General features: G+C 42.5%; 1 protein-coding gene across 6 annotated transcripts in view; it reads right to left on the bottom strand.

The window, feature by feature from the left end:
- IQCH (IQ motif containing H) overlaps positions 1–22,836 on the bottom strand; it is a 164,092-nt gene that overhangs the window by 42,603 nt on the left and 98,653 nt on the right. For all 6 annotated transcript variants that reach the window (XR_005456323.1, XR_005456324.1, XM_038766817.1 and 3 more), the window contains 2 exons: positions 2,108–2,228; positions 406–692 (listed from right to left, as the gene is read on the bottom strand). Coding sequence is in view for 4 of the 6 variants with exons in the window: in XM_038766817.1 (XP_038622745.1) it covers positions 406–692; positions 2,108–2,228 (408 nt within the window). In the remaining 2 variants the exon portion in view is untranslated. The remainder of the gene's footprint in view (positions 1–405; positions 693–2,107; positions 2,229–22,836) is intronic.

Genomic DNA, 22,836 nt, shown 5'->3' with positions numbered 1-22,836 from the left:
TACTAAGTGCTGGGGTGGATACAAGCAAATCGGGTTGGACACAGACCCTGTCCCACATGCGGCTCCCAGTCTCAATTTCCATTTTAAAGATGAGGTAACTGAGGCACAGAGAAGTGACTTGTCCAAGGTCACACAGCAGGCAATTGGCAGAGCCAGGATTAGAACCCATGTCTTCCTGAGTCCCAGGCCTGTGCTCTATAAATAACACCATACTGTTTCTCTTCTTTCTTCTTTCTTTCAAGCGCTTAGTACAGTGCTCTGCACTCACTGTACTAAGTGTGTACTTAGTACACACAAAGTACTACTGTGCTCTGTACTCACTGTACTCACTCACTGTAAGCGCTCAATAAATACAATTGATTGATTGACTGATTGATTCTTTCTGCCCGCTGTGGTCTGACTCACCTGCTGCTCCTTTGTGAATGGATGGATAAAGGTCACCAGGTCAATGGAGAAGTAACCCAGCACTCCCTTGGCTTTGCAGGCTTTGCCGATGCTTAAGCAGAGTGAGCTGAGGACTTGTGGATTCACTGACGACTGAGGCAGGGTAGTGCCCGAGGAGCGGAAGGGGCCGTCACAGTGGAACTGGTCTCCGGAAGACACCATCTTGATTTCCCCTGTTGGCTCTATCAGCATGTCCACTGTCAGGTTCGTGACATTGTCCGAGGGTGGGAAGGCCTCGATCACGCCACCTGGTAGGGCAGGACTCATTGTGAAAGCAGCCTCCGCACTTACGGTATTTGTTAAGCGCTACTACGTGCCAGGCACTGTACTAAGCACTAGGATGCATACAAGCGAATCGGGTTGGACACAGTCCCTGTCTCTCGTGAGGCTCACAGTCTCAATCCTCAATTTAAAGATGAGGTAACTGGGGCCCGGAGAAGGGATGTGACTTGACCCAGGTTACACAGCAGACAAGTACGGGAGCTGAGATTAGAACCTATGACCTTCTGACTCCCAGGCCCAGGCTCTATCCACTAGGCCACACTGCTTCTCATAAGAGGATATGGGAAGATTTTGGAGGGAGGTCAGTCTTTCTGTCACTGCTTCAGGTTATTAGTTTTTGCTTCCCTTCGAGCAGTGATGGGGAGAATGTAGGACCCTGCTAATTTTTCTCTTCCACATTCCAATCCCAGACTGAGCTCTCCCTCCACCTTCAGTTTTTCAGAATTAAAATTCTGGGCCTATAACTGGGAGGATTTTTGGCTGCATCTGGCTTCCTGGGGATGAGCTGGACACTAATAAAGTTGATAATAATAAGTGTGGTATTTGTTAAGCACTAATTATGGCCCAGGGATGATTTGAAGTGCTGGGGTAAACACAAGTTCATTAGGTCAGTCACAGTCCCTGTCCCACACTGGCTCACAGGCTAAGTGGGAGGGAGAACGATTAATCAATCAATCAATAGTATTTATTGAGGGCTTTCTATATGCAGAGCACTGTACGCACCTGGGAAAGTATGAAACAATTAGCAGATATGTTTCCTGCCCATAATGATCTTACAGTCTAGAGGGGAAGACCGACATTAAAATGAATACATAATTGATAATATATATTTCAAAGACATGTATATAAGGGCTGCAGGGCTGGGGAGAATATCAAGAGCCCAAAGGTCACAGATTGAGGTGAGAATAGGTAATTAATCCCCATTTTACAGATGAGGACACTGAGACTCTGAGAAGGGAAGTGACTTGTCCAGAGTCAAGCAACAGGCAAGTGGCAGAGTTAAGATTAGAATCCAGGACCTCTGACTCCCAGGCCTGTTTGCTTTCCATTCGGCTGTGCTGCAGTGCTTTGCACACAGTTAGCGTTCAATAAATCCAATCGAATGAATCAAGAGGACTCGATCTTGACTGAATTTTCAAGATGAAATCCAGCCCCTTGCCTTTCGTTGCTTGGTGCTCAGAAGTTAGGCTTGATTTACCGAAGATCATTTAGGGATGATTTTAGAACTGTATAAGTCGACATGACAGGAGCGATGGACAAAGCCAAAGTAGGCCTAAGAAATGTGGCAAAAGTTGCTCCAGATCGCCGAGACCCCTGGGATGAAATGGGAACATGGCTTCTAGCCATTGTAACTCAACAGAACCTTTGCAGCCTTATTTACCTTGACTCAGAAATGTTCGGAGGAATTTTTCCCACGTAGGGAATCGTTTCCCATTGACTGGCTGTGCATGCTGTGCTAAGACGTCTGCCAGCTCCTGGGAGATCTTCACCAAAGCTGGCTCCTGCAGAAACAAATTAAACAGAACCACAAGCAATTTTACTACAGAAATGAAAACTGCTTGTGGAGTGATTAAAAACCAGGCCTCCAACGGGCAAAAAAATGTGGTTACTGTTTACCCAGAGCCAGGAACCCATTAAAAATGTTTTTCTCTAGTTTTCTTTCTACTTTTTTTTCCATATTTCAAAGTGACTTGTCTCTCTCTCCAAATCCAGATAACATGGTCTATTTTTTCATAATTAAATCAGCAAAACGGTTTAACATATAAGACCAGCCCATCCTATCAACTCAGCAGCCTCCTCTGGCACGTACACATTTATTTTTCCTATACTCAACACTTAGGTATACATCTATGTTCAATTGTATATTCAAATGTTTATGCTGATTACTCATTCTGTCCACATTTTTAATGTTTGATTTTCCCTATTTAGTTTAAGCTTCTTGCAGGCAGGAAATATGTTTCTTGCTTCTGTTGTTCTTCCTCAAGTGCTTAGGTTACAGCCCTGCACTCAATAGGTGCTCGACACTGATGTTACTTCCACTGCTTTTTCTTTCTTTTCTTCTTATGGTACTTGTTAAGCACTTACTATATGTCAAACCGTGTTCTAAGGTTGATATGAGTGAATTAGGTTGGACACAGTCCCCATCCCACCTGGGGTTCAAGGTCAGAATACTGTTTATTAGTAGCCTGCTGCTAATGCTGCTGCTACTACTACTATTACTAATAATAACTGTGGTATTTGCTGAGCACTTACTATGTTCCAGAAACTGTACTAAGCACTGGGGTGGCTACAAGTAAATCAGTTTGGACACAATCCTTGTCCCATGTTAGTACTACTACTATTACTGCTCTTACTGCTATTATTATTACTATTACTATCACTCCTACTACTGCCTCTACAATTACTACCGCTATTATTACAACTGCTACTACTGCTACTGCTTAGTACAATGCTCTGCACACAGTAAGTGCTCAATAAATATGATTGAATGAATGAATATTGCTGTTGCTACTTTTAATATTACTGTTGCTGCTGCTACAACTACTACTACCACCACCATCACCACTGAGCTTTGTTGTTTTAGGACTGAAAAGCAACCAAACCAAGAGCCGTTTTCCAAGCTAAAATATTTGGGATTCCACTATATTAAAAAATGCCTCCATTTTCCAAGATGTCACCTGAAAGAATGAATTTCTAGACTTCTTTTCTCTTGTAGCCCACAGAAGGTTTCAATGAAAGTTTACTCGTCAGGCCATATTTATATGGCAGTGAGGGCAAAGCATTTTCTAATTCCTTGGAGTGATAGCATTTACATTTCAGTCACAAATGATCTGGATTCAGACTGGACAAGTTCAAAACTCCCTTTCAGTCAGATGGACAGGAGAACAGATAACCAGATTTGGATCTACCAATGGACATTGGATAACACGGAGGATCCAGTTTGGAATGCAGTTGTCTCTCTAGATGACCAGATTGGATATGGATTTTTCTCAAATTGATTTGACCATTTGGTTCATTCATTCATCCATGCAATCGTATTTATTGAATGCTTACTCTGTGCAAAGCACTGTACTAAGCTTGTGGGAGAGTACAATATAACAATAAACAGACACATTCTGGTTCTATATAAAAGCTCTGCGTGCTTGGGTCCATGTCAGCAATCTAGTGATTGAAAGTGAATTCAGGTTGTTCAGCAACAAAGGGACAAGTTCTTGGCTGATGTAAAGGGGTCTAGTGTACAGGTCTATGTAACTGGAGCAGAAATCACTTTAGCTCAAATTCAAATATGAATTGAATGAATTTTCCTGGGAAAAAGCCCTGGCCCGTCCCTCCCCCCCGAGACCTCATTATTCCCGCTGGATTATTGGAACTTCCCCACAGCCTGAGCCTCTAGTTTTTTTCTCTGTGCTTCCTCTGCATCCATCAATTAATGACATTTATTGAGTACTTATTGTGTGCAGAGCACTTTACTACGTGCTTGGAAGAGTACGACATAACAGAGCTGGTAGACATGTTCCCCACCCACAACGACCTCAGTCCATCTTGGTTCTGGATTTATTTTTGTCTTCTGGGTCGGGTGTGTGACTCCAATGGAGTGATCCTTGCTCCTGTTGCAGCTGCCTCCCAGCTCATCCCCACCACAATGGGCAGTTTTCACCCCCAAGGGATGCAAAGTTCATAATAATAATAAATTATAATAGTACTTGTTAAGCACTTACAATGTGCCAAACACTATTCTAAGCAATGGGGTAGATACAAGTTAATCAGGTTGGACACAGTCCCTGTCCCACATGGGGCTCACAGTCTTCATCTCCATTTAACAGATGAGGTAACTGAGTCCCAGAGAAGTGAAGTGTCTTGCCCAAGATCACACAGCAGTCATGTGGCAGAGCCAGGATTAGAAGCCAGGTCCTTCTCATTCCCAGGCCTGGGCTCTACCCACTAAGCCACGCTGCTTCTCATCCTGCCTGCCTAGGCCTCAGTTTCCACATCTGTGGATTTGGGTGGGGGGACAAATCAGACATTTCTCTATCTACCTTTTAGATTGTGAGCCCTCCAAGGGACAGGTTCCATGTTTTATTCCCACTTATGTACTCTTTCCCAGCATTTAGTACAGTACTCTGCACGCAGTAAGGCCTTCATCCATCCATCATTCGTATTTATTGAGCACTTACTGTGTGCAGAGCACTGTATTAGGCACTCAAGAGAGTACAGGATAACAGAGTTGATAGATACGTTCCCTGCCCACAATCACCTTACAGTCTAGAGGGGGAGGCAGACACTGATATAAATAAATAAATAAATTATGGATATGGACATAAGTGCTGTAGAGCTGAGGGAGAGGAAATTAAGATTGAAAATCCAAATGCAAGGGTGATGCAGAAGGGAGAGGGAGAAGAGGAATAAATGCAATTAGGCTGTAGATTGTTGCCTCAGTGTGGGCAGGGAATGTGTCTGTTTATTGTTATATTGTACTCTCCCAAGCACCTAGTACAGTGCTCTGTACACAGTAAGTGCTCAATAAATACAATTTTTTTATTCAATTGCTACTACTATTATTATTACTAATGATGGCATTTATTAAGCACTTACTCTGTGCAAAGCACTGTTCTAAGCGCTGGGAAGGACACAAGGTGATCAGGTTGTCCCACGTGGGGCTCACAGGCTTAATCCCCATTTTACAGAGTGACTTGCCTAAAGTCACACAGCTGACAAGTGGCAGAGTTGGGATTTGAACCCATGAGCCCTGACTCCTAAGCCCGGGCTCTTTCCACTGAGCCACACAGAAAGCTCAATAGTACAATATAAATGACTGCGAAAAACCAAAAGCAGCCTGAGGTTCAAGATTATGCCTGCAATCTTTTGGCAGTAAAGATGATAATATGAACTCTGGCTTTTAAAAGATGAAGTCCATTGCCACAGGAAAGTAATGCAATGAAACATAGAGCCCTTTCTGCTAGGGAACCAGATGAAGCACCTGGGACCACTTACACTTAAAGCAGCCTGGCCCAGTGGACAAAGCCCGGGCCTGGGAATCAGAAGGTCATGGGTTCTAATCCTGTCTCTGTCACTTGTCTGCTGTGTGACCTTGGGCAAGCCACTTCACTTCTCTGTGAAGTTGCCTCATCCGTAAAATGGGGATTGAGACTGTGAGCCCCATGTGGGACAGGGACTGCGTCCAACCCGATTTGTTTGTATCCGCCCCAGCACTTAGTACAGTGCCTGGCACATAGTAAATACTTAACAAAAACCATTACAAAAACAAACAAACAAAAACAAACTTTGAGAAGATTATCTTTCCCTTCACCACTTCAACATTTCTCCATCAACTCTGCATTTGTGGACCCTGTGGCGCTTCTATATATATATATATATCTTCCGTACCCAATCCCTTAAGCTGTAACTCACAGACATCTCTGCTTTTACTCTGGCCTCCTACCTGGAAATTGTTTCAGTGTCTGTCTCCCCCCTTGCTAACATGTAATCAATCAGTGGTATTTATTAAGTGTTCACAGTGTGCAAAGCGCTAAACTAAGCACTTGAACTCCTCGAGGGCAAGGATCATGCCTACTGATTCTATTGTACTCTCCCAAAGGCATAGTACAGTGCTCTGGGCACAGTAGGCACTCAATAAATACTACCGCTTGACCGACTGGCTTGGGTAAAAGGAGCTCCTCAAATGAAATATGCTGGGCAAGGGAAAAGGAGGAGTCCTAATGTCCTGTTTCGGATGGGTCTGGACATTCTGCTGTTTTCTCTCCTTCATTGACAGACAAAGCTCTCCTGCCTCGTTTCTGATCATTTTTGGCATTTGGGAGTTCTAGGGCAGGGGCAGCAAATGTCCTGGAGGAAGTTTGGCTGCAGGAATCTTGCAAATGAATCATGTCCCACCCTGGGAAGCGAACAGCTGAAGGCACTAAAAGAGCAATGTACTGCGTTGGCTGTGGGGATCGTGGAGAGCCTGAGGGGACATTGACAGTGTCTCCTCCTTGAGCATCTATTAGGCTCCCTGAGAAAAAGGATGAGGAAGAGGAAAGTTGAGGTATTAAATCCTCAATTGATGGAGTCCAGTGGGGAGGATAAACTCTATAGTCAGTACTAGCTGAAACAGAAATATATTCTTCCTTGAACGTGGGATCAGTCTACAAAATAAGCCAGGGCTTCCAGAGAGGAACCAGATGACCTTAAAAGGCTTCACCCTTACTGTGACCTGCGGAAAACTAGGTCAGGCCAGGCCAGGCCATGTGTAGAGATCAGAGCGCTTGCTTATGTTTCAATCCCAGCTCTGCAACTTGCCGGCTGTGTGACTTGAGTAAATCACTTAACTTCTCTGTGCCTTAGTTGCCTCGTCTGTAAAATGGGGATTAAAGCTACCTGTTCTCCATTCCCACTTCTTAAATGAGCTCCAGGTAGGATGGGGACAGTGTTTGATCTGAGTAAATTGTATCTACTTCAGTGTTTAGTACAGTGCTGGGACATAGTAAGTGTTTAATAAAGTCCACAATTAATAATAATAATAAGAAGAATATTGAGCTGGGGTGATCAGGATAACTTTTTAGAATCCAGAAAGCATGGCAACTGGGTCAAGATGCTTTTTTTACGGTATTTGTTAAGCACTTACTATGTATCAGGCACTGTTTTAAGAGCTGGAGTAGATACAAGCTAATCAATTTAGATGCAGTCCATGTCTCACATGGGACTCAAAGTCCTAATTCTCATTTTACAAATGAGATAACTGAGGTACAGAGAAGTTAAGTGACTTGCTCAAGGTCACACAGCAGACAAATGGTGGCATTGGGATTAGAACCCAAGTGTGTACACGAGAACAGATGTCCCTGTGTGGCAGGTGGAATATGATGATTTGCCGAATTTAGTGACTGAACCAAATCTCAATCACAGCAGGGCAGGGCTGTGTATGTGCCAGCGAGTTGTCTTATTCCACACAAGGACCTCTGCTCTTGTGCAAAGACCTGGGTTCTAATCCCGCCACAGCCAGGTGTCTGCTCTGTGGCTCTGGGTAAGTCACTTCCCTTTCCCGTGTCTCTGTTATCTCATCTGTAAAATGGGGATTAAGACTGTGAGCATTTTGTGGGACAGGGACTGTGTCCAACCTGATTAACTTGTATCTACCCCAGTGCTTAGTACAGTGCCTAGCACATAGTAAATGCTTAACAAAAACCATGATTTAACTTACTATGTTAAATCCATACTAAGCCCTGGGGGAGAAAGATATGAGATAATCAAATTGCACACAATTCCTTTCCCACACAGCATTCGCCATCTATGTATGATTATTATTATTATCTATGTGGGAGGTAGAACAGATACTGAATCCCCATTTTACAGATGAGGAAACTGAGCTTAGTCACTTGCCCAAGGTCATAAGGCAGGTGAGTGATAGAGCCAGGATTAGACCCCTGATTCTCTGAGCCCCAGGCCTGTGCTCTTTCAAGTAGACTTCAATGCTTCCCAGAAGACACTATATCACAGTGACAAAATTCCAGATCTGCAAACTACCAAAAATCAAACCAAATAGTGAGAGTCTGTCAAACCATTTAACTCATCTCAATAGAGTTCTCCTATCTGTAACAACTGGGAAGGGGGCAGCCAGGTTTACTTCTGAGTGCTTCTTTATAATTCACTGTACTAAGATTAAGGTGTTGTGTTAGCTATCGGATACCTATACAGCATATGTAAATGCAGCTCAGTAGATAGAAGTTTCCTTTTCAATGATTAATGCCAGAAAGAAATCAGTCCTAGGAATCAATTTTTGCAGTTCAGTACGTTCAGAGAACACACCAACCTCACTGTGCAGAATCATTGCGATCTAATGACTTTGGGTCCATGCCCAATTAAAGAGACAAACAAACAGTTCTGCAGGACCTTTCTAATGGGATTCGCAAAGTTTATTTATTTTCTTTTTATCTAAAAAGGCTAGGCTTGCTCCAAATTCTAGCTTTACATTCAGTAGCAGATGAGGCAACAAGCCCCAGCTCAGAGATTTGGCCCTCCGAGTTGGGGAAAATTGGGTTGCTCCCCTTCTGTCCTGCATTGTTCGTATTATAATGATAATAATAATAATAATAATGGTATTTGTTAAGTGCTTACTATGTGCCAGACACTGTACTATGTGCTGGGGTGGATACAAGCAAATTGGGTTGGACACAGTCCCTGTCCCACATGGAGCTCACAGTCTCAATTCCCATTTTACAGATGAAGTTACTGAGGCATGGAGAAGTGAAGTGGCTTACCCAAGGTCACACTGTAGACAAGTGGCAGAGCCGGGATTATAACCCACGACCTCCTGACTCCCAGGCCCGTGATCTATCCACTATGCCAGTACAGTCCCTGGCACATTGTAAGCGCTTAACAAATATCATCATCATTATTATTATTGTTACGATGATCCCATCAGGCTGTGCTGTGTGCACATGGCATCTGACTGATGCCATTATAGGATGAAGTCATGGGGAAGTTGCTGAAATTCCGGAAGCCAGGTCCTTTCTAATAACTGCGTTATTTGTTAAGCACTTACTGCATGCCAGGCACTGTACTAAGCGCTGGGGTGGTTACAAGCAAATTAAGTTGGACACAGTCTCTATCCCACGTGGGACTCGCAGACTCGCAGTCTCAATCCCCATTTTACAGATGAGAGAACCGAGGCCCAGAGAAGTAAAGTGACTTGTTCAAGGTCACACAGAAGATGAGTGGCAGAGCCAGGATTAGAACACATGACCTTCTGACTGATTCTAGCCCAAAGAACCCAGCATTCAAGGTTGTAGGTTGGTCTTTGGTTGGGTGGTGATGAGATTGGACCAGTGAGGTGTGTAAGGAGTAGGAATTAGAACTCATGACCTTCTGACTCCTAGGCCCATTCTCTATCCACTATGCCATGCTGCTTCTTTCTCTAGGAAGACCCCTGACCTCTCCCTTCTCTGCCAGATCAATGGTTTGTTTTTTGTTTTTTCTGGTATTTGTTAAACACTTACTCTGTTCCAGGCACTGTACTAAGTGCTGGGTTAGTTATAAATTAATCAGGTTGGTCAGAGTCCCTGTCCCACAAGGCTCACAGTCTAAATCCCCAATTTACAGATGTAATTTACAAATTACACTGTGGCTCAGAGAAGTGAAGTGACTTGCTCTAGGCTACAGAGCAAAGAGATAGAGCAGAATTAGAATTCGGGTCTTTCTAAGTCACAGGTCCATGATCTATCCACTAGATCATGCTGCTTCTCTTTCTGGGACCGAGTTATCACCATCAGTGGCTTCCCATTTAGCCTTTCAAATGTTTATCTGTGGCTCCCCACAAATTGGGTTCTCTGAGGTGGTAGCTAACCTCTTGTGTTGTGTCCAATCTGATTGGCTCATATCTACGCCAGTGCTTTGCACAATGCTGGCAAACAGTAAGTGCTTAACAAACACCACTATTATTATTATTATCTGGCACTACATACCAACGCACTTCTGAAACCAGCTCCTGGTGGGTAGGGAGTAGGAAGGGGAAAAAAGTAAGCTGTGATCTTCCTGCTTTCATCCAGCTAGCAGAAGTAAATTAAACAAGTAATACATATATTGACATATAAGACAGTTCCTTCACTTCCCTTGTCCCCTCTGCTTCCACTAGATTCTAGGCTCCTTGAGGGCAAGTCTACCAAACTCTGTTGTGCTCTCCAGAGGAACTAGTTCAATGCTCTGCACAGTAAGCCCTCAATCACTCCATCAGTGATCTCATTTTATCCTCATAACATCCCTGGGAGGAGGGAGGGTCAACCCCATCTTTCAGATGAGAAAACTGAGGCCCAGAGAAGTTACGTGACTTTCCCAAGATCACATAGCAGGCAAGTGGGGGGAACCAGGATCAGAACCCAGGTCTCTGGATTCTAAGTCTTGTGCTGGTTCCCCTGGGTCTCACTGTTTTCCGTTCACCCAAGTAACTATATGACTGGTCAGGGTTCAACTCCAGCTCTGCTCTCTCTGCATCCACTCCATTAGACGGCATCCCTTAGTCATTGCTGAGCTGTTGTAACCTCTTTAGGGTGCAAAAATATGCTGAGAGGAGACAGAAAAACAGAACACGTCTTTGGGAGTCATAAACGACTTCCCTTACCTACTTAAAGTTTAAGGACTGTTTTAATACGGAATGTTTAATTGCTAATTGAGAATTTAAAAAGCAAAAATGCCAACTTCGCCTTTGACGAGATGGAAAATGATGCCGTAGAAGAAGGTAACGTCACGGAAAACAGCCGTCGTTACCGAGGAACACAAATGTTTTGGGGATGTAAAATTGCTTTGTAAAATATTTGTTCCATCTGCCGAAAGTAGCAAAGACAATTTTCCCTCAACGGCTAATGGCCCATTCCAGCTATGTGGCAAAGCGATTCACCGTGGCTGTGCCTCGCATTAAGAGTGGTGGTGAAAATTCTGTATAGAATTCTGTACTTCTCGAGCAATGGCATTATCGCCTCCGTTCTTCCTGAGAATTCTGTCCCCTCATTATCCAGGCCTCTGCTTTGGATCGGCACATAGGCCTGGGGTGGCTCTGACTCAAGAGGCTTTTTGTCAAACTGAGGCACATATGCTCTAGCTCAGTTCAGAAGCACAAAACATCCACTTTCCGGGACCAGAGGAGCAAGGAGGTTAGTTCCCTTTCAACTTTGCGGCACTTAAACTGCTGTTCCTTTTTTCGCACCACATGGGGCTTCGATTTTCTTTTCAGGCTCACGCTGTCACTCGCATGCTGAGGATTTCAATATATAAAGATTAAGCACTTCTTTTAATTCGAAATCGCGTTTCCTGCGCACAAAAGCACAGAATACTATCCCAACAAAAACAACCACCACAATGAGTCCAAACCCACCATACGCATTACTCTAGGGGCCATTCGACACATGGCTATTGGGGACACCTCTTTTTAAAAGGATCATGTCCTGAGTTGCTTCAAGAACCACAGACAGGACAGGACAAAATAAATTTCCACGATGATTTTTAAAGGAGAAGGATCCTGGTATTTTCCTTCAAAGACATGAAAAAGCAGCAAGTTACTGCGATTTTTTTTAGCCTATACCTTGGCGAATGATATTTAATAAGATGGGAAACTCAAGAAATCCTCTTAAAATAACACCACACAATCGAGGCTTAAAGGAAGTACATTAGACTCCCTTTCAAAATCTTGCTTTCCCCACTGATTAGATCCTGCAATTTTAATCATCTTCAATAGATCTGTTGGCAAACTTGAAAAGTAAGATGTGCTGATTTCTATTTAAGGAGCCCAGGAGCTCGAGGAGAAACCTCCTTTTTTGAAAATGAAAAACCAGAGAATTTCTTGGGGCTTGGCTTTTTCTCTCTACAAAATTGCATCTACGGGACAGTGTGAGGTTGAGAGACTTTGTAAATTGAATCTAATACAAAATACAGCACGTAACCAAACTATGTGTCATCTTAGCCTGAACACCTGCATTTTCACTAGATGGGGATAAATACCTTTATTCACTGACTTTTCAAAAAGCTTCATTCACTTTTAACATTCATTTGCCTCTTTAGGAAAATTCATTTGATGGATACCAGAAACATGATTTAAAAAAAACAAAAAACCAAACACATTTACACTGAAATCAAAGTAATCCCAAGGCTATAACTATGTTATAAAGGACAGAGTGACAAAATGTATACAGTTTTACGTTGCTCATATATGGTTAATTTTGGGGTATTAATCCTTGTAAGACAACATATATGTATGCATACGTAAACACAAAAACACACACACAGATATATATACATATTTTTAAATATATATATGTATATATATTTACACACCCTTAAACCATATCTCTCTCTATATATATTTCTTGATAGCATTTGGCTAAAAAATAAAAAACAAACCCATCACTGGCTGGATGTGATCACAGCAACAAAATTCTGTCTTCTTTACTGTTCTTGCTTTATTTTTTGCTTCCATGCTGTTATTGCTAAAAACTGGCAGTTAAATTCAATTGATTCAAAATATTCTGGATCCATATGGCCTAAAACCCCGGAGCTAAAGTTGTGATATTGCCTCACTGCTGTTTTCTAGCATTTGCCTCTCCTCGAGTCCCCAGATGGTGGAAGTAACATTTAAACCTCCTTTTCTCTGCCTTCTACAATAGACCTTGGCACCATTTCAAGTGTTTACTCCGGTAATTAACAGCACTGATACCACAACAATTACAACTCCTACAATCTTAACACAATAATGCTATGAATTAGTGAGAGCTAATGGCTGGAAGGTAGAGTGTTTCCAGACTGCAGAGATCTGTGCATTTTTAGAATAAAATAAAAGGTACAAACAGCACGCTTGCAGTAGACAATGATTACCTAGTAATTAGTTTACACAAAGCTTCCTATTTAATTGCAAAATGCGGTAATTAACGTGTGACAGAAAATCAAAGGGTACTTTGTAAGCATATGAAAAATTAACACTGCGGGCCTATAGCTTTATGTACTGATTAGAAGCATATTAAATCAATAGGACACACACACACAAACAGCTTGCATATCTGATCATTGTCGGTCCTAGGAAGGGGTAGCCTGCTTTTAATTTAACTTGAGGGATGGGATTTTGATGCTCTGTCATGTCACTCTGGAATCAAGAACCCCACCCTGGCAGGTTCATAAAAATAATCATTGGGCTGGAAGAGAACACCCTAAGTAATTCTCGGAGAATAGGAAAAAAAATATGCAAATGATTCAGGCTGCTCTGATAATCATGCTGCTGCTGCTACATGGGTTAGCCTCGTTAGAAAGGAAACCAACTGGAACTGGACTTAGAAGTGACTCAGACTCAACCCCCTGGATGGGACAATTTTCCTTTCCTACCCTGGATGGGTCTTCAATTATTATAATTTTTTAAATATAATTATTGGGCCGACTTCACTTAATGTCTGGATTTGCTTGGTAACTGGTAGGGATTGCAGACATCGTGTGATGGCAAACTGGCTGCCTGAAGAAGAGTGGAAGGCCTCTGACATGACGCGTCAGATTTGAATGCCAGGGAAGGGGGGAACCTGACAATATCGATGGGGATTCTTCCTTAATATATGGAGTGCTGGGAATATGCCCTGGGATGTTTCCAGAATTACCATTCATTCATTCATTCAATTGAATTTTTGAGCACTTACTGTGTGCAAAGCACTGTACTAAGCACTTGGGAGAGTATAATCGAACAACAATTCCCTAACACCGAAGACCTACTATCATCCAGAAGAAAGGGGGAGAGATCCATCGGGTGACTCTTGAAGCATCTCTGGGATTGCCACCTCTGGCATGATCCCAGTTGGCATCTTTTGGGCATATCTCTGCTCCACAACATTGATGGCTACCCGCTCCAGAGTTGCAGGTGAGAAATACAGGGTACAAGATTAAGACCTCGCACTCATCAATCTTTAAAGAGCAAAAATGAAAACAAAATCCAGATCCTCAGAAGGGCTGGATTCTCCTGATGACCTGATGGGTTGGATCCACAAAGAAGTTCAACTCCTTAAGATATTATGGGTTCTTTGGAGACAACAGGATCTATATGTGATAAACTTAATCTTCTAATCATTACCAAAATTATAATATATGTAAGATCTATATGCATATTTATGTTGATACATTCAGCTATTTGTTCTCCCTTATAAGTGTGTAAAGTATCTAAGGTGCCCCTGAGCATCTACCACACCAATAAATACTTGCGAATGCGGGCACCAATCAATCCAACAGTATTTATTGAGTGCTTACTGTGTGCAGGGCACTATACTAAGCACTTGGGAGAGCATGTTATAATACAGTTGGTAGACATGTGTCCTCCCCACAACGAGCTTTCAAGTCTAGAGAAGGAGATTACACTCTAAATGCTTGCTATTGCCAGTATAGTCATCAGGTTAGAGTTTATATTTTGATGTCCAACCTAACAATAACAACAATACTAATAACTGTGGTATTTGTTAAATGCATACTATGTGCCAGGCACTGCACTAAGCTCTGGGGTGAATACAAGCAAATCGGAGGGCAAATCTAAGCACTGATATAGATACAAACTAATCAGTTTGGACAACTGTGGGGCTCACAGTCTCAAACCTCATTTTCCAGATGAGGTAACTGAGGCCCGGAGAAGTGAAGTGATTTGCCCAAGGTCACACAGCAGACAAGTGGTGGAGCCGGGTTTAGAACCCATGACCTTCTGAGTCCCAGGCCTGGGCTTTATCTACTACACCATGCTGCTTCTGTAAGACTGGGGAAGAGCCAGACACCACCTTCTGAGACTTTCACCCAAAAAGGACCTCTGGACCGCAGAGAGCTACCAGGCCTGCAATGTTTAACTGGCTGCACGTCCACTTTGGTGGATTGGGTCAGTGCAGAGGTTTCATGAAAGCAGGTGCTCAGTCAATCAATCAGTGGCATTTATTGAGCGCTTACCGTGTGCAGAGGACTGTACTAAGCACTGGGGAAACGACAATACAGCAGAGTTAAGAGACACACGGCTAACATGTAGGGCAGCAGGCAGAGGGAGCAAAAGTAACTCTTTGAAATCTTGGTGAATAACTTTAAATGCTGCAGCCTGAATCCCATCTGTGAGGAGATGCGTACTTTTCCATGTGATGATCAGATTTGGGATGGCTGAATTTTTTTTAAGGTATTTCTTAAGTGCTTACTTTGTGCCAGGCACTGTACTAAGTGTTGGAGTAGGTACAAGATAATCAGGTTGAACACAGTCTATGTCCCACATAGTGCTTATGGTCTGAATCCCCATTTTACAGATAAGGGAATTGAAGCGCAGAGAGTAAAATGACTTGCCTAAGGTCACCAGGCAGAAAAGTGGTGGACCCGGGATTAAAATGAAGTCCTTCTGACTCTCAGGGCCTTTCTCTAACTACTAGGTAATGCTGGTTCTATCAATTTGAACAAAGACCATCATGAAGCCCATTAGCACAGGTAAAACTGCAATCACTTAAGGAAGACAGAGAAGAGCTTTCCAGTACAGAGACAAATATGGATGAGCCATTGGATTTTGCTGTCACTCACTTATGGAATGTTAGCACCATTTTCCAAATCTAGGGACCATAGAATAATAACAAATGTATGTTTCTGATAGGAATGTAGAACTTTTCTGATTCCATTTAAAGCCAGCTTGATCCTGAAGACAGCACATTTGATGAGTTTCCCAACTCCATATTCAGCAGATTTCCCCCTGCAGTGCAATGAACAAGAACAGGTTTTCAGGTAACTTTGAATAAGTGACCTGACAGAAATTATTTTGTAATTAAGAGGGAGTAACCACAATAGCTGTCGATTTTTCTGACTAAACTGTAACAAGGAAGTTGTTGGTTTTACAAGGAAAGGGCTGCTTCACAGACTGTAAGCTCATTGTGGGCAGGGAATGTGTCTGTTTATTGTTGTATTGTACTCTCCCAAGCACTTAGTACCATGCTTTGCACACTGTAAGTGCTCAATAAATACGATTGAATGAGTGAATGAGTGAATTAGGGAGAATTACTGGCTTCTACTGAGTCCTCTGGACTGTGAGCTCATTATGGGCAGGGAAGGTATCTGCTAATTCTATTGTATTGTACCCTACACCAAGCACTTAGTACAGTGCTCTGTACGTAGTGAGCGCTCAATGAATACCATGCATTCACTGATTGATTCCTTTTTTCCCTAAAACACTAAAGTGGGTGCTGTGGGCTGCAAATAGGTCTTTCAAATTAGTTGTAATCAAAAACAGGCTGCATTGACACTAATGCTTGAGAACTTGCAGGTTCTCCAGGGGGTTAGTTCTAGACCATAAGCTCCTTGGGGGTAGGGAATCACACCTACGATCTCTGCTGTACTGTACTTTCCCAACTGTTCAGTCCAGTGTTCTGCATACAGTAAACACTCAATAAATACCAGTGATTGATTGACTGAGATATATAGTGGTCCTTTGATTTCAAAGAAGACTCCATTGAGGGGGATGTTCTCCTGTGGATGCATGGGAAAAGTCGACCATTAAGCTACATAGTCTTTTGGGGACCAATGCAAAGGGTGCTAGGTGAAAGGCCACTTTAAGCCCTGTACAACAAGTTCCAGGTTTTATGTATTCAATCAGCAGTTAGCTGTGTGCCTCATGCCCTGGAGAAGTGGATAGAGCATGGGCTTGGGAGTCAGAAGGTCATGGGTTCTAATCCCTGCTCTACCACTTATCTGCTGTGTGACCTTGGGCAAGTAATTTCACTTCGCTGTGCCTCAGTTCCCTCGTCTGTAAAATGGGGATTAAGAATGTGAGCCCCACATGGGACAAGGGACTGTGTCCATCTGGATTTGCTTGTATCCACTCCAGTGCTTAATACAGTGCCTGGCACATAGGATGCGCTTAAATTGTTATTATTATTGTTATTAATTCGAGCTCCACCACTTATCTGTTATTTGACCTTGGGCAAGTCACTTCACTTCTCTGGGCCTCAGTTCCCTTATCGGTAAATGGGGATTGAGACTGTGAGCCCCACGTGGGACAAGGACTGTGTCCAACCCGATTTACTTGTGTCCATCCCAGCCCTTAGTACACTGCCTGGCAAATAGTGAGAACTTAATACCATTATTATTATTATTATTATTATTATTATTATTATACATAAATCTCACAAAATACTGGAAGTGACAGGAGTAAGGTCCATCCATTATTTTCGATTGGGAGATAATGGGATGAAGCTGTTATTAATCTTCCTTCGATTTTAGCTTTTCCATAGATTCTTCTTATTTCAGCTTGACTGGTTTGGAACACTGGGCCCCAAATATTATCTTGTATTTTTATGCCCAATTAATGTAGTTTTCTGTTCCCTTTGCAATATTGGCTACTTGATATGTGTTCATTTAACCATACTTAGCATCATGTTGGTGTTCAATCAACAGCTCATAAAATAATAACCCAGATGAAAATAGTCCCAACTGTGGTACATTAACCTCAATCCTGGTGAAATCGCTGTGCTCTCTTTGGAATGATCCTGACTCTGCCATTTTTCTAAGGAAAGTTGACTCAGAAAGATGGGGATATCATTCTACTCAACCCAAGAGTTCCAGAAAAGTCTGACTGGTATGTTTTGCTTCAAGAGTTTTTCAAGTGGGACAGGACAGTTCTTTTGCTCCCTGGTTTCATCTTTTATTTTCTATCAACTGGATATTTCACAAGGATTTTTATGCAACCCCTGGACAAATTGTGACAAGCACGTTTTTCCTCCTTTCTGTCCCATGACTCTTACCTGTCCCTCAATTTTTGTTTCTTTTGGGGCTTTTGTCCATACCTCACTTTTCCACTCTTCCAAATTCATATTCTGTATTTACAGAGGAAGAACAGCACAATGGGATGTGAGAAAGAATATGAATAGCTCACTCACATTCTATTGCGATGTTCTTCCTCTTTAAATAGTCCCACACTGGCCAGAGAAAGTAGAGTTTCATTCATTCAGAGAAGCAGCGTGGCTCAGTGGAAAGAGCATGGGCTTTGGAGTCAGAGATCATGGGTTCAAATTCCAGCTCTGCCAATTGTCAGCTGTGTGACTTTGGACAAGTCACTAAACTTCTCTGTGCCTCATCTGTAAAATGGGGATTAAGACTGTGAGCCCCCTGTGGGACAATCTGGTTGCCTTGTAACCTCCCCAGCCATCATTATTATTATTATTCATTCAATCACATTTATTGAGTGCTTACTGTGTGCAGAACACTGTACTAAGCACTTGGGAAAGTCCAATACAACAATGAACTGTGACATTTCCTGCCCACCATGAGCTTACAATCAAGAGTGGGGGAGACAGACAGCAATACAAATAAATAAAATGACATATGTACATAAGTGCTGTGGGGCTGGGAAGGGGGAACAGCAAAGGGAGCAAATCAGGGCAATGCAGAAGGGAGTGGGAGATGAGGAAACGAGGGGTTTAGTCGGGGTAGGTCTCTTGGAGGAGATGTGCCGTCAGCGAGGCTTTGGTGGGGGGGGGGGTCCATCTATGCACTTGGATCTGTGACCTTTGGACGTTTGATATCTGCTCCACTCTCTATGTCCCAAGCACTATTCTAAGCAGTTGGGTAAGGTAATCAGGTTGGACACAGTCCCTGCCCCACAAGGGGCTCACTGCCTTAATTCCCATTTTTACGGACGAGGTAACTGAGGCCCAGAGAAGTGAAGTGACTTGCCCAAGGTCACAAAGCAGACAAGAGTTGGAACCAGGATTAGAACCCAGGTCCATCTGACTCCCAGACCCATGCTCTATCCACTAAGTCATGCTGCTTCCATATTTATTTATTTGCATTGATGACAGCCTCTCCCTCTAGCCTGTAAGCATGTTATGGGCAGGGAACATTTCTGCTAATTCTATTGTATTGTATTCTCCCAGGTGCTTAGTACAGTGCTCTGCTCAAAGTAAGCACTCAGTGCCAAGCGCTTAGTACAGTGCTCTTCATACAGTAAGTGCTCAATAAATTCGATTGCATGAATGAATGGGAAACGGCCCAATTTTGCCAATGGCTCAATTGTCCAGGGAAGTTCTGCCCTCCAAAGCAAATAAACTCAGCAACCCAAACCCCAGGAGGGTTCTGGCAAAGGATCATCAATTTAAAAGAGAGAGATAGGCACAAAGGTCCAAATCATAAATAGAGGTCAAAAGAAATCACATAGAAGGAATTTCCTAGGCTGTAATTATTAAACATCCCACTATCCCTAAAATCACTTCCATTTTGATCTTGAGCCCCCAAAAGCCATTAACTTATTGCAGCTTCTTCTCAGTATCTGTACTCAGCCAAATGGCTCGAATGTGCAATTAACTGAACAAAACAGCCACAGACGCAGGCTTCCTACGATCACTTCAGTCAGCCTGATGCAATGCCCCGATTTGCAAATCTCCAATCACGATCAGTACTTGATGGAATAGAATCTCAACCCAGCTCCAACTCACAGAAACTGCATTATTTTTAATCTGTTGCCTACAACATACCAATGAGAAAAATAAGGGTGTCGTGTCATAAACTGTTATGCAAATGATGCTATTTGTAAGTATTAACATAATTTAGTGCTTACAGTCATATTCTCATTTCTAATAATTCTCCCAGAATGGAGTCTTTCTCTGGACTCTTAGCCTGCAGGATAGTCTTTCATCAAGAAGCTGAAATTTTTAATAACCTGCCAGCATATGTTTTGTACATGGCAGCCTAGGCTTGATGACACAATGTCTTCATTATCGAAAGAAACAGGTCTACATGCAGTAATAGGACATTAAAACATGCCTGTGCTCATAAACTAACACTTTGATGTCTAAATGTAGATCATTGTGAGGTGATTCTGTAACAAAGGATGATTTTAATCCTAGGCTTTCAGTGGCAAAAATCAATAGAGAGTGGAGTTCATCATATAAAAATCTTGACTCTTCTGAAAGAGGACTTCAAATGGGAAGGCATAAAAATGTCAACTGTCACCTGCAAACAAGATTTTTATATCCTTTCGATTTTGAGGGTGTTTTTTTTTTGCTAGAGAACACTGAAATGCTGGATTGAATCTATTTTATTTTAGCTTGATATGCCTTTGACAAAGAGTCTAATGTGCTATTCTTTATTTATGAGTCTACTATTTCAATAGGCATTAATTTCCAATAACATCGATGGCAATTTCAGCATTTAAAAAAAATGCAATTCCTAATGATGAAAATTCAGGTGAAATTTAACTAATGTCCTTTGAAGGCAGAACAAATTTCAGTATTTATTCATTGTTCTAAGCTGAAGACCGCCAATGAGAGTTTGACAGGAGGGTCAGAGCTGAAACAGTATGCTTAAAAAAACTTTCAAAACAGGCCTGGCAGGATAATTGCAAGGAAGGATCCAGCAGCACAAAACTACAATTCCCATTGTGCAAAGGAGCATTGTGCAAATTTCGCCTGTATTTCCCAGAAACTACTGGGACATTCTGGCTAGGGGATTTGGAGAAGACTGGTTTCTCTACCAATAGAGGAAAAGCTTCCTGAGGACTGGGTTGAGTCCCTTCTCAAGAAAACCCTGGAGGGGAATTTCAGTTTTTAACTTCCTGGGATGTGTGCTTCTGATCAACTCCTGGTTAGGATCACATTGGAAGAAGAGTTCTATGTGCTCATGAATTTCTCTCTGTTTAAGGTACAAATTGGGGTCATTTTTAGCCTAAACACTTTTCCAGCCATTTCCCCCAAGCAATACCTTTTGCTGGTCAGATGTGTAGCTTTAAACATCTGTAGATTTAAATATCCCTCTGTAAACCTCAGAATGTGCATTTTCTGTTACTTTTTTTTCCATTTTGTAATGGACTTGTATCTCCATTTTACAGATAAGGAAACTGAGGCACAGGAAGGTTAAGAGGCTGGACCGAGGTCACACAGCAGGCAAGAGGCAGAGCTAGGACTAAAATCTGAGTCTTCTGACTTCCAGACCTTTTCTTCTCCCTGGGCCATTGCTGCCTACCCTTGCAGACTGATAGCTCAGCACAGTGCTAGCCTTAAAAGATCCTTTAATTGTAATTGTAATTGAAATAAAAATGTTGGCCCTGGCAAACATTTTACAAATTAAAATTTCGTGAAGGACAAAAAGAATTTATATTATTGGTGATCTTAGCTCAATAATTTCCATTTAAGGTACAAACCTCTAAAATGGGAAAATGTCTCAGACTAAGGAGAACACACAGGAAACCTCTGAGAACCCTAAAAATTAAATACATTTTCTTTTCTTTTTTCCAGAAGAGTAATTCACTTTTCTATCCTCTAAATAAAATGTAAGATGCTGGCAATGACAAGTACTCCATTCAGCCCATCCTCTGACAGGGTAAGACACAGAATAGATCATGGACAGAATTGTAACATTCATCACAGTGAACTCTCTTTTTGTTCTTACTGTTCTCTAGATTTATTCATAATTGCACTTGAACAAGAAGAATGTTTTTGCCCTCCTTTCCTGCTCTGTTTCAGCCTGGTTAAGTTCAAGGCTACTTCTCAACAGGTCAATGCTTTTTGTAATTCATTATCTCCGAAGCTAGTAGCACAGATGGCTTTGTGGCTGGGACATCTACACTTCTCAAATGACCCACATGTTTTGGGCTACTAAAGGGGATGATTTGGATTCATTTTCACATATAGATTTAGAAGCATTTGTCCACAAGATGTTTCAGCACCTTTGCAAATCACTCACTTCATTTCAGGTCAGGGAGAGCCCTCCATAGGCTGTAAATTCAGAATCTGATCCACTCAACCTCATCTAACAATAATAATAATTTTGGCACTTGTTAAGCACTTACTAGGTGCCACACACTGTTCTAAGTTCTTGGGAGTCAGAAGGTTGTGGGTTCTAATCCAGGCTCTGCCACTTGTCTGCTCTGGGAACTTGAGCAAGTCACTTCACTTCTCTGAGCCTCAGTTTCTGTAAAATGAGGATTAAGACTTTGAGCCCCACATGGGACAGAGACCTTGTCCAACCCAATTTGCTTGTATCCACCCCAGTGCTTACTACAGTGCCTGGCAGAAAGTAAGTGCTTAACAAACACCACAGTTATTATTATTATGACTCAGTGGTTTCGTAGGGCACAGGAAAAGGTTTTTGTGGAAATCAGCAGAACCTACAGGGTCTATCTGGAGGGACCCCTGGTCCTCTCCCTTGGTCCAGGGCCACTGTGCTTTCCTCTCAAGTCCCCGTTTATGTGGCTACCTCTTCTGAGCCTTCAGACCTGGGGACAAGAAGTGGGCTGGAGGGGGGGCTAAATGTTGAAAATAAAAATACCAGACCCACAGGCAGCCAAAGGTCTCTCGCCACCCGACAGACTGGCTGAAAGCAAGACTGTCCGGTTGAAAGCTGGAAAATTGGTCACCTGGTAGCCCCCAGCCTATGTCCACTCTAACTTGGAAGCAGGCCTAAGTGGAAGCTTTATAGTGATGATGGTGATGGCATTTGTTAAGTGCTTACAATGTGCCAGACACTGTACTAAACACTAGGGTGGATCCAAGCAAATCAGATTGGACCCAATCTCCATTCCACACGGACTTGCAGTCTTCATCCCCCTTTTACAGATGAGCGCACTGATGCCCAGACACGTGAAGTGACTTGCCCAAGGTCACTCAGCAG

This window comes from Tachyglossus aculeatus, chromosome 26 (genome assembly GCF_015852505.1).
Source record: "Tachyglossus aculeatus isolate mTacAcu1 chromosome 26, mTacAcu1.pri, whole genome shotgun sequence".
NCBI lineage: Eukaryota > Metazoa > Chordata > Mammalia > Monotremata > Tachyglossidae > Tachyglossus > Tachyglossus aculeatus.
Note: the sequence above shows the minus strand (reverse complement) of the source record. Positions and strands in the feature narration are given on the sequence as shown.